Here is an 11,648-nt window from a genome sequence, read left to right on the forward strand (position 1 = left end):
TAACGTGCATATACGCAATATTGAAAATATAGAAAACCTAAATAAAGGAAAAAATGAATTTATACGCAAAATTGAAAATATATAAAGCCTAAATAAAGAAAAAATTGAATCTAAAACGAGATATGAGATTTTAACAAATAAAAAATTAAATATAGATTTTAATATTCAGTTTTCCACTCAACTCAAAATAAAAGTAGTTTTTAAGAGTGCTCAACCTGACGTGCTATACTACAAATGGTTTGGTTCAACATAAACCAACTTCAACTTTTGATCATGTTAAAGTATAACCAAGTTTTTTTAAAAGCTACTCACAATGTCCAAAATATGATAAATTGTTTTTTTGTATCATGTTAAATATTATATATATTTACTAAACTAATACGTAGCAATATAGAACTAACAATTTTTAAATAATTTCATCACTAACAAAATTTAGTTAAACAACCAATCCACTAAACCTACTCAAATCAGTCATGAGTCAATATTCATTATTCAATATTTACCAGTTGTGTAACCTGTTCCAATCCTTTGTGGTCTAGTTATGAAAATCATCGTTAAAGTTAAATTATAACAAAAATAAATTTGAAAACAGCTGTATACATAGAAATATGATATCTTGTTTTGCTTAGAAATATGACATCCTGTTTTTAAGTTTTATTTGTTCCTTTATATACTTATTTTAATCAACTAATATGTACTTATGTAGAAATACATGATCTTTTACCATTAAATTACTCCACTAAAAATGCAGTTAAAAATAAACCTAAACTCATAATCCAAATTTTTTAACTTTATTTTATAAAACATACAAACAAGACACGGATTCTTCGAAACTATCCATTAACATCACAAATAATCAGAACTTGTCAAGCAGTTGCGCCCTCTATGTAATTATTCATATCACATAATCTCTCTCAAAATGTTTGTTTATAATGATTCCGTGCATCCATTAGAAGCATGTGTGCACTTTTCATATTGTTTCCCGGGTCAAACCAAACAGTCGGCCAGATCATACAAAACATTCCATGTTTCCTAAGTTTATTTCATTCGGAAAATGAATCGGCTCGTGATGAATATAGAACCTTACACGTGCACGAAGCTCAAAGAAAACGGGCTTTAAGAAGCATCATCAACAAAGTTGTGATCATAGACTTCATACTCATAGTCTTTGTCAAGATATTGCATATTCCTACCATAAACAAAATGTTTGGTTCCCATACTAGTGAATGGCATTACTCCAAACGCCCGAGCCGTCTTTATCTCTCGAGCAACCTTTCTCTGGGCTTTCGCACTAATTTTGGTCTACATTAAAAATGAATAATAACTTCAAAATGTAATTAAGATTTGAATATTTTTATAATATAACTAATTATATTATTTCTCACCTTGCTCCTCTTGATGATTACTCCAGCCTCGGTTATCAAGTTAGCAAGAAACTTCACATTCTGCACGCATGCGCAAAATCTAAGTTGAAAATGTTTTAAATTAGGAATGTAAACGAACCAACCAGCTCGAGATCAGCTTGCTAAAAGCTTAAAACGAATCGAGCTTGATCCTAAAAATAAGCTTGTTAACTAAGCGAGCCAAGCCACTCAATATCCGCTTGCTAAAAGCTCGAAATGAGTGGAGCTCGGTCCTAAAAGTAAGCTTGTTTAATAAACGAGCCAAGCCACTTGAGATCAGCTCGCTAAAAGCTCGAAACGAGCCAGGCTCAATCCAAAAAATAAGCTTGTTTAATAAAGGAGCCCGACCCAAGCTTTCACATATTCAGCTCGAGCTAGCTCACAAGCCTAAACGAACATATTACTTATAAAAAAGTTAATTTAATATATTAAATACATATATACAAATATATATTTTATAAGAACTATTATTATATACAAAATTATGAAAAATATAACGTAAATGGCATATACTAAAAATATAATTAAAGTATATATAAAAATGATTAACATGTATATAAATTTATTAATAAATAATAAACGAGCTGAGCTCGAGCTTTAGAAATAGAGCTCGAAACGAGCCGGGCTCGATCCTAAAAATAGCTTGTGTGTGTGTGTGTGTATATATATATATTTGAGTATCAAATAATTACTCTATGATGTAATTACATAATTACTCTGCTTATTTGTACGTTAACTTTCCCATATATATAAATATATATATATATATATATGTGCGTGTATGTGTGTGTATGTATATATAATGGCCTATATCAAATTAAAATTGAAATATATACAAAAATAATGTAGATAAATTAACTAATAAATAATAAACGAGCCAAGCTCAAGCTTTAGAAATAGAGCTTTCAATGAGCCAAGCTCTACTAAGTCAATGAGCCAAGCTCAAGCCTAGTAGAGCTCGGGCTCAACTCGGCTAGGCTCATTTACACCACTATAAATTAAAATTGCTCACCCTAAAATCAGCTTTTTGTAGAACTTCCTCGGTCGATACTTCAAACTCTAATCTTTTCGCCGGTTTCCGCACACCCAGTTTAGTAAGATCAAGATCCTGAACAAACCCACGATTTTATTAAACTTTGTTAAAGTACAAAAAAAAAACATAAAAAACTACTTAGACTTCATAGTTCATACCTTAACATCATAAGTATTACCGGGCCAAAATGTGACGTCTGGTCTAAACTTATAATCCTCTTTCTCAACTTCATTCACATCATACTCAAAATAAGTAGCAGCATCCTTTAACTTTCCATCCAAACCGTCGGTCAAAGTAGTCAGACCGTCATCTAGACCGTCCAAATATCCCGATCTTCTAGAACCATTCAACCTAGACATCATTTCAGATATTCCTTTACCAGTTTTCTGTTGATCAAACTTTTGATAAAAGGAAGTTGGGCCGACGGTGCTGTTTGGAAGATCACCGAATATGCTTCGTTCAAAGTCTTCCATGGTTTCAGATGAGTTGGCATGTGCATCGGTTTCGATTGCTGTGCAGAAAAAAAAAGTTGAAACATAAATAACAGTAATAATGATAGTAGCAGTAGTTATAATAAGAGTGAATACTGAATACCATAAAAAACCAACATACTTTTTGTTTTTTCTCGTAAAAGTCCCTTCACAATATTTTGCACAAAAACAAATAATTTCTGTTTTTTATTATAAAAGTCCCTTAACATGTTAAATTTGGAAAAAAGAAAATATCCTTTAATTCATAGTTATCAAATGCGCCAGGCACACTCAAGGCGCATAGGCCTCGCCTAGGCCCTAGGCGAAAGGCGCAAAAAAATGAGGACCTGAGAAAAAAAACGCACTTAAATAAAAAATATATTATGTATAAGAAAACATAATATCATTCTTCAAATAAAATAAACAAAAAGCTATTATATAGCATTTAATATCATCTAATCAGTACAAAAAGTTCTAAAATAGTCAAGATTTAAAGGTAATTCCGAAACTTGAATAACAAAATGTATCAATATAATGCCTTTGACCTCTCCTAGATCTAAGTTTCAATAGCACTCCTTGCATTTCTTTTGCTCGGCTTTTATCTTCTCATGTTCTTGGCATAGACAATGCCGAAGTGCTCGCCTAGCAACTAGAAGCACATTTATAGAGCCTCGAGTGAAAAATGTGGCTAGGTGCAAGAAGCAAGGGCTTTTAATAACTATGCCTTAATTATGATTGGATGAAAATATTCAATCATGAAAACATTATTTGACGTATTACATTATAATAGCGATAAAAATCACTATAACAATTTGTTATTATCAACTTATTGAATTTGAAAAATGAAAGACAAAACACTAAACGAACTTTGTCTTTCCACGTATCATCTCAATTCTTTCCTCACGTGGTATTAATAAGTAAAAAAACAAATCACAATTTTGCAAATTTAACATGTGGATAATCTTTAAGGCGTAAAAAATGTTAAATGACTTTCATAAGATAAAAAAGAAAGTATGTTGGTTTTTTATGTGCAATGTTTTTTAAAGACTTTTATGAGAAAAATACAGAAAGCATATTTCTTTTTTTTTTATAGTATGTGCCCCAACAACAACAATAATGATTTGTTTTGTTTTGCAGGAAAGTACCTGAAGCACTACTTGTAGCCAATTTTCTGGTAATTGAAAACCTTTGGCAAGTAGGCGAAATGGCAGGTGTAATAGACCGAAGAACACCTTGTACAAGTTTCATCTTTCCTACGAATACCATACAAACATATTGGTTATTAGTATGTATCTTTATGAGACTCAAATGACACCAAACTCTATCGTCTGGAGCCCCGATTTGAACTTAACGGTTTTTCCCTTTTAATTCTAGTGTTATAATTAGAGTCTATTAGTATATGGCCTGTAGGTCCAAGATAGGTTTTTCTAAAGCTTCTAGTTTCCTTCCTGTAAAGATTTGATGATTACCATCTACTCTAATTACAGCATTCAGATATATTTCTTATTTCAGTCTCTTTTACATTCTCCAATTTTATCCGTTTGACTTACTCTAACACGTTGGGATGTCAACAAGCTCGGATCGGCTCTTTAGGCCTAATGTCGAGTCGATTTTTCTAAATTATACATTATTAATAACTTTAATATATTTTGAGAAAGCTAAAACTTAAAATACGCAAGGATCGTTAAAAGGCTCGACGATCGTAAACAAAATCTTCTCACACAAGGCTCGATAACAAAACAAGCTTTATTTTGATTTTGAGGCTCTGGATGGGCTCGATAAGGCTAATTTAGGCATTTACTTAAGAAGTCGACTTGATAATAGTGTTAAGACATTGAATAAGATACAGTGTGTATGCAAGCATTAAGCAGGAAGTTATCAGGCAGATAAGAATAAGAAATGAAGATCTATTACTGTAACCTAATTTATTTAGTCAATTAAACAAAGCAGAAACTAAATAAATAAATCCAAAAATGAAAAATCAGTATCTACACACCGGAGCAGAGCAGAGCAGAGCAGTTTTCTTTCGGTCAATGTGGTCCGGCCGCCGATGGGTTGGGACGGTGAGGCAGCAGCACAACACAAACAAACAAACGGGAGATCCGACCAGGGCCCAACTGGGTTCTGGGTGGGCTTTTCAACTTTACCTTTTGGGCCGGCCTTCCAATCAATATAACAAAATCACCTTCTTTTCATAAATAAGGTGCTAAAATGTATGTCGGTCTATGGATCATATTTGTAGAGGAAGAGGTGGGCCAAACATGTGCAGACGGCATACTGTTTGTCTTTTATATTTATGTAGACTTCAAACTTCCGTAATGTGTCATCTCCAAATATAATTTTCCATGCTATTATTATCACACTATGACTCAATTTAAACAAGTTGGCGCTTCCTAATTGACATGGGGTTCACGCAAGAAAAGGAAGACATGCACCAAAGAAGTTGACGAAAAGGAGTTGATGCAAAAGACATACATGAATATAGTTCTCACATACTCGTGAACGAATAAGTAAGTCTTACAACAACAATCCATTGATTCCTAGTCATTCGTTTGATAAAATAAAAGATGTTGGCTATATTCGATACAACGATGAGATGAAGACTTTTAAAATATGAGATAACTTTGTTGTAAGGTCATTACTTTTTTTTTTTTGAGTTTTTCAAAAACAAATATGAAGATCATTGAATTTTTGGACAAAATTTTTTACTTAAATTCGATATAAAATGACACTCTAATAACGTGTCTGACAAAAGCTTAACATGAATGAGGATAAAAATAGATCTCGATTATAAAATATATCAAAGTAGATTCACCTTTATATGTATTATTATCCTAAGCAATCAACAACATAATCTTCATTTGGAGTTACCAAAATATTAAAACTCACCAGTCACCCCTTGATACACCAAGTGACCCAAAACTAATAATTGGCTGATAATGTGACATCCATACGTATTCACTTAAATCAAACATATTGTATATGGTAAAAATATGTGAATGTTGTCTTAACTCCAACCATTACCAAACACACCCCCAACCAACCAAGCAACATCCTTAAACCCAAACACCCCTCCACGTAACTTAACCAATCAAACCACCTCAACCATCCACGTGTGAGAATCCTATTGGCTTACGTTACGTCACTTGTCATATAAACAGCCTCCATCAAGTGAAGACTCGTTAGTCGGCAAACAAAGTGAGTGAAAATGAAGTCTGTGATTCTGTGCTGTTTGCTTGTGATCGGAACCCTAGCTCTCACTCAGGTAACATCATCATCATATTATCCCTATATCTCATCAATTATTTCATACTTAGGGTTTACTTTGATCGATCTATTACATCACTTATTACCGTCAAATTGTACGGATCTGCTTCGATCAAGATGTTTTGTTTCTAATTATATTATTTGCAGGCTAAGAAATCAAACAAGGATTTGACAGAGGTGACTCACAAAGTTTATTTCGATGTTGAAATTGCTGGAAAACCCGCTGGTATTATTATTATTATTATCGTCATTATTATTTCCTGTGATTAGATTTAGATAGCTACGTACACAAATTAAGTGATGATGTTATTATGCATATATATGAGATTGTAATATTTGTTAAAACTTTTATTATATAATAATATTTCAAACATGGTTTAAAGATTCATTGTATGCACTTGTTTCTCAGGAAGAATCGTTTTCGGTCTCTTTGGAAAAACCGTTCCCAAAACAGCAGGTATCAATTATGATGATGCCTACTAATTCACTCACTTTTCTTTTCATAGACGAAACATTTTGCTAGATTTTATTGTTTCTTTACTAATTTTATCATTTCTTTTCATTGCAGAAAACTTCAGAGCATTATGCACAGGTATGCTAATTGTAACACCCTATGCCAATCACACATCGGTCGTATACATGGAATATAATGAGTCATAAGGAATGTTGGTCCTCAAATACCAACAACCTTTTTTGATCACATTGATTTGAACTTTCATTAATAGTAACAAAAACAAATCCGTGAGCTCGTTGTGAGCAAACGGACAATTGTGTCAGACTGATACTATTTGTCAATCAGATATGATTTTTTTTATTTTTTTCCGCAGGAGAGAAAGGAATTGGAAAGAGCGGGAAGCCTCTTCACTACAAAGGAAGCTCGTTTCACAGGATTATCACAAGCTTCATGATTCAAGGTGGTGATTTCACACTCGGAGACGGGAGAGGAGGAGAATCTATTTATGGAGAAAAGTTCAATGACGAAAATTTCAAGATTAAGCACACTGGACCAGGTAAATCATTGATTAACCGGTGGTCATGTAAACGAACCGAACGTCCAGTTATCCGTTCGACACGAACATGAACAGAAAACTCTGTTCATTCAGTTAAATGAACGAACATGAACACATGTGTTGTTCGCTCATTTATGTTGGTAAACATTCATTTAAATTATTACGCTCACTTATGTTGGTTACTTTACGTTTAAGTTCCGTTAATATAATTAAAAATTTTTAGGCCCGTTAAATTTTACTCTAGTTTAGCAACTTTTTGGACCCAAAGCATTATTGTTCACATTTACACTGTGTTCCTGAGTTGAGTTAAGGAGAGAAAGGAAAAGAATTCTTTCCTTTCATTTCTTTTCATTTTCACTTTCTTTCCTCTTTTCCTTTCCATCCAATTCTTTCCAATTTGGAAAGAAAACAAACCCATCCAATTTAAGTTTAACTGGTTTTAGCTCTGCTATGTTTTATGTAAATGAACCACTCATTTATAACATTAACAAATGAACATAAAGTCATAAACGTACATGGATACGTTCATTTTCTTAGCTTACGAACACAAATGAGAACAAGAAAACCTCGTTCGTTTAACGGTTTGTGCTCGATCGCTTGCTCAATTAAAGCTAAACAAACGGACATGAATATTCTCTTGTCTGTGTTTGTAAAGAACCAGGCCGATTAATAGGTTCAATTAAATTTATAAAAAGAAAAATGCAATCAAACATTAAAGTTAACAACAATTTTCAAACGTGGTTTTACTATGCAGGACTATTGTCAATGGCAAATGCTGGAAAGAACACCAATGGGTCACAATTCTTTATCACAACTGTCACAACCAGCTGGTAATTTGCATGATCATTGAACATATTTTGTTTAATTGTTGGTTAGAGGATTTGAACTTTTGTTAATGGGTCATGAAATGTGTTTAGGTTGGATGGTAGACATGTTGTGTTTGGGAAAGTGTTGTCCGGCATGGATATTGTTTACAAGATGGAAGCTGAAGGGACACAAAGCGGAACACCGAAAAGCAAAGTTATAATTGCGGATAGCGGTGAACTACCTCTATAATTATGCTTGTGTTTATGTTTTTGGCTTGGTGATGCTAGTTTTTTTTGTTTCCAGAGATGTTTAATGTTATGTATCAGGCATACATCCTCGTTTAACTATAAACTTTTGGTTTGATTTGTCTCGTACACAAAGATGTGAGTCGAGTCTTTTAAGAGAATTTTGATGGCAACCCTTGTCTGAAATTCAAATCGATTTATAAGTGGTAGCCTCTTTTGGTGGGAGCTCTAAACAGTAAAATCACCTTAGGTGCCCTCACTTAAACTGAAGGCGATTAGCGTAATGTGACGTCTTGATAATGAACTTTTCGTTTAAGAGTTGTGTGTACATATGTTTTATTGGTTCGGTTAGAAGGTGTTGGTCGTGGTTGGTTAAAGCGTTGTGACTGTTTAGATGACTGCATAGGTTTGGTCTGAGACAAAATTGTAGCTGGTTCAAATGGATGATCCATATGTTTACAAGTGGTTCACATTGGTGCAATCCATGGTTCCTCGATTCTGTTTAAAATGGTGTGGTTCAAAGCGATGGTCATCCAGAAGAGGCATCCGTAAGATGGTTCAATCAAAGGGGGTGATGGTTTAAGGGATTGCGACATGTTGTGGCATGAAAAACATCTGTAAAGAAGGCGATATTAGTAGACAATGACATCTCACAACGTTCAAATCACAAAACATCAGAACGCGTGAGATGGCTATCAATAGTTGATAGGATCAATCACATGGAACGAATCGGTCATCGAATTGCACAAACTTTGTTTTGTGCTTTGGGTAATAACTAGATGGCTTGTGCAACCTTTATCCTCACCCCCTTTTAAGCTAACTAATATACACCCTTATCAAATACACATCTCTCTTGATTATAACATTATTCAAGCATCCAATTAGAGAAGAGATCAAGATCCAAGAAGAACAGAAAGAAAAAGAAGTTCTACAACATCTTTCATATGTTCTTGTAATATTAAGGGGACATTACTAGAGTTTGTTTTAGTGATTTGTTAAATGATTTGATCATCAAAATGTTGATGGTTTGAAAGGGGAACACTATCTTGATATAGTGTTGTATTGCTGATTTGGGCTGGAAACTTTATCCTGAAATAGTGTTGTGAGATTTCACTATCTTTACGTAGTGAATGTGTGAAGATTTGTAAAGATACACTATCTTGATATAATGTGTTGAATAACGTGATCACTAAGTGAGACGTTTTATTGGTGATCCTTCCCATATATGATTACTTTTTAAGCACTGATGAGTGATATCTTCTTCCATGACTCTGTTTGTAGGGGCGGATTTAGGTGGTGTTTAGAGGTAGCTCAGATTACCCCTCAGCTTTGTCGGTGAAGTGTAAATATTTATGATTTTTAGCATTATTATGAAACTAACATGTACATATATTTAGCAGTTTAAAACCATCTAATGAATGTACCAGAGTGTTAATTTGGCATACCAAAAGTTAGGTGGGTTTTACTCGTGCAGGTTCGAATCCTACAATACACATTTTATTTTTTCAATGTCCAACTTTCAAAATTGATACATTAGCTATAAACTATTTTCAAAATCAGTCTTCAGCTATCGTTTGCACCCGCTTCCAACCTTCAAGAACTGAATTTATCCATTAACTATAGATTGTTTACAAAATTAAAATGCTATTAGGTCCATTTTTTTTTTATTTTTTTTGGTGGGGGGGGGGGGGGGGGAGGTTACCCCTAAAATTCTTTTCTTCCGTCACTGCTTGTTTGACCCTTCCTTGATAGCAAGATTTAGGCTCATTAACATCATCCATAACAACCTCCACATTTTATATCTAGGGTTTCGTTTTTGTGGTGTATTGGTTCTTCTAACATGCGGCAGTTTTCCATAGTTGCCGGATTGGTTTGTATGGTCATATCAAGTACCACAGATGGATGTCTTCGGACTTTATTTTAGAGCATTTGGTGAGAACAGTTTCATTATTGTCTGACCACCATGACAAGGCTTCTATGACGTTTCAAGACGTACAACAACTATTGTTGGGTTGTATTTAAGGTTAATGTAAACAAAACAATTTTTAAGTTAACTCGAATGTGAGATTAGTTAGTTCTCTAATTCTCTTAGATGAAGTAGTTATCATGGATGAAGACCGCGTGGGCTTAAACGTGATAAGGTAATGTGTTAGGTCAGGGGCTATAAATAACAAGCAATGTGTTCTCATTGTAACGCTATTCACTCATATCAACACACATTTCTGGACCTAATACAACACAAGTTGATTACTACATTGTTTGTTGATCAATTAAACGTTTGATTAGTTGTTTCCACTCACTAATTGAAGAAACACTAACCGGACCCCGGGCAGATTACGGGTAACCTGGGGGTTAGATAGATGTTTCCCACGAGGGGTTAGACCCTTGGAAGATGGTTCTTCTGATAACCTGCAAAACAGACACCGTGAGCTCGTCACTGAGAAGGGGGGGGGGGTTCCTCCTTGTGACCACCCTCCGGTGTGAGAATCAGACTAGATTGCTCTTTAAATATAAAAGTATATTAAGAGATTGCTAGAGCAGATATCAGGTATAATATGATGATAATGTAGTAAGATATGATCATACCATTTGTGGTATTTATAGCCGAAGGTAGGTTTCCAAGGGGTTTAGCCGGCCCAACACGCTACCAACTGTAACCTATGCACGTGCCCTGCCTGTGAGTGGTGGATAGGTAGCGGCTGACACAGAGCAGGCGTGTCGTGCACTCTTCCTCTTCTGCCAACTACAGGCTAGGCACGTGGTATGGCAGGAGTTGGTGGGTAGGCGGCGGCTATTGGTCACAGTGCTGTGGCGTGCTGTCTGCCATGCTGCTGTCAGTGAACTGTCGCATTCTTGGTCAGATCTTTTGTCTGTACCTCGTCAGGTATCACACAAAAGATCCTCCATCATACGGACTGGCTCATTTAGGCGGGAGTTTTCCCCCTCCCGCCTTTGCTCATTCCTTCAGGTGACACTGGGGAGAGTTAAGTGCCTAGTGCGTGTAGCCATGCTGCGCGGGTGGCCTTCCCTCATGGCTTGTATCCGAGGCTGCGGGAACAGGCGGAGTCCTTCACCATGGGAGGCATTTCCTGCGGGACCAGCTTGCATACTGCGCGTAAGGACGTCACTTCTCTGAGCATGGTTGGTCCTGCGGATCCAGTTGGTCTCTGCGCAGACGTCCCTGTTTAAGGTGAGTCTTGCGGGTCCAACTGGGCTCTGCTGGGACCTACCTCTTCAAGTCCCCCCAGTCCAATGTTCTTCTCATGCGTGTTTAATAAAGTGAGGTGAACTTTTGGACTTAAAAGGGTTTTGAAAAGGGTTTTGTAAGGTTTTCCATGGGAAGTCCTTGTCACTTGCAGAAATGCCCGAGTTTCCTGCTTGGTCTTTGGGTATGATGCGGGTAGGTCTGTAAC

General features: G+C 35.4%; 2 protein-coding genes across 2 annotated transcripts; one reads left to right on the forward strand and one right to left on the reverse strand.

Annotated features, from left to right (window-relative positions):
* Nucleotides 1-695: 695 nt before the first annotated feature.
* LOC143553381 (uncharacterized) lies at nucleotides 696-4,924 on the reverse strand. Its single transcript, XM_077043389.1, has 6 exons — nucleotides 4,903-4,924; nucleotides 4,052-4,159; nucleotides 2,595-2,947; nucleotides 2,416-2,511; nucleotides 1,386-1,445; nucleotides 696-1,302 (listed from the first exon to the last, which is right to left on the reverse strand). Exons 2-6 carry the CDS (start codon nucleotides 4,152-4,154, stop codon nucleotides 1,117-1,119), a joined length of 798 nt encoding a protein of 265 aa, XP_076899504.1. The 5' UTR covers nucleotides 4,155-4,159; nucleotides 4,903-4,924; the 3' UTR covers nucleotides 696-1,116.
* A 1,048-nt stretch (nucleotides 4,925-5,972) lies between these two features.
* LOC143555070 (peptidyl-prolyl cis-trans isomerase CYP20-1-like) lies at nucleotides 5,973-8,351 on the forward strand. Its single transcript, XM_077044704.1, has 7 exons — nucleotides 5,973-6,171; nucleotides 6,321-6,399; nucleotides 6,583-6,630; nucleotides 6,742-6,765; nucleotides 7,001-7,183; nucleotides 7,938-8,013; nucleotides 8,101-8,351. The coding sequence occupies exons 1-7, from the start codon at nucleotides 6,115-6,117 to the stop codon at nucleotides 8,237-8,239; spliced, it is 606 nt and encodes a 201-aa protein (XP_076900819.1). The 5' UTR covers nucleotides 5,973-6,114; the 3' UTR covers nucleotides 8,240-8,351.
* The last annotated feature ends 3,297 nt before the right edge of the window (nucleotides 8,352-11,648 follow it).

Source organism: Bidens hawaiensis, unplaced genomic scaffold, assembly GCF_021521415.1.
Source record: "Bidens hawaiensis isolate Kalapana, Puna unplaced genomic scaffold, B.hawaiensis_p1.1 tig00001032_1, whole genome shotgun sequence".
NCBI classification, from domain to species: domain Eukaryota; kingdom Viridiplantae; phylum Streptophyta; class Magnoliopsida; order Asterales; family Asteraceae; genus Bidens; species Bidens hawaiensis.

What these genes read in the sequence shown, in the direction of transcription:
- LOC143555070 (XM_077044704.1), top strand. Translation starts at nt 6,115, where the DNA reads ATGAAGTCTGTGATTCTGTGCTGTTTGCTTGTGATCGGAACCCTAGCT. An exon ending in AATTGCTGGAAAACCCGCTG is followed by an intron (nt 6,400 to 6,582) that starts GTATTATTATTA and finishes CTTGTTTCTCAG; the next exon opens with GAAGAATCGTTTTCGGTCTC. An exon ending in ACAACTGTCACAACCAGCTG is followed by an intron (nt 8,014 to 8,100) that starts GTAATTTGCATG and finishes AAATGTGTTTAG; the next exon opens with GTTGGATGGTAGACATGTTG.
- LOC143553381 (XM_077043389.1), bottom strand. Translation starts at nt 4,154, where the DNA reads ATGAAACTTGTACAAGGTGTTCTTCGGTCTATTACACCTGCCATTTCG. An exon ending in GTAATACTTATGATGTTAAG is followed by an intron (nt 2,512 to 2,594) that starts GTATGAACTATG and finishes GGGTTTGTTCAG; the next exon opens with GATCTTGATCTTACTAAACT. An exon ending in TACAAAAAGCTGATTTTAGG is followed by an intron (nt 1,446 to 2,415) that starts GTGAGCAATTTT and finishes GCATGCGTGCAG; the next exon opens with AATGTGAAGTTTCTTGCTAA.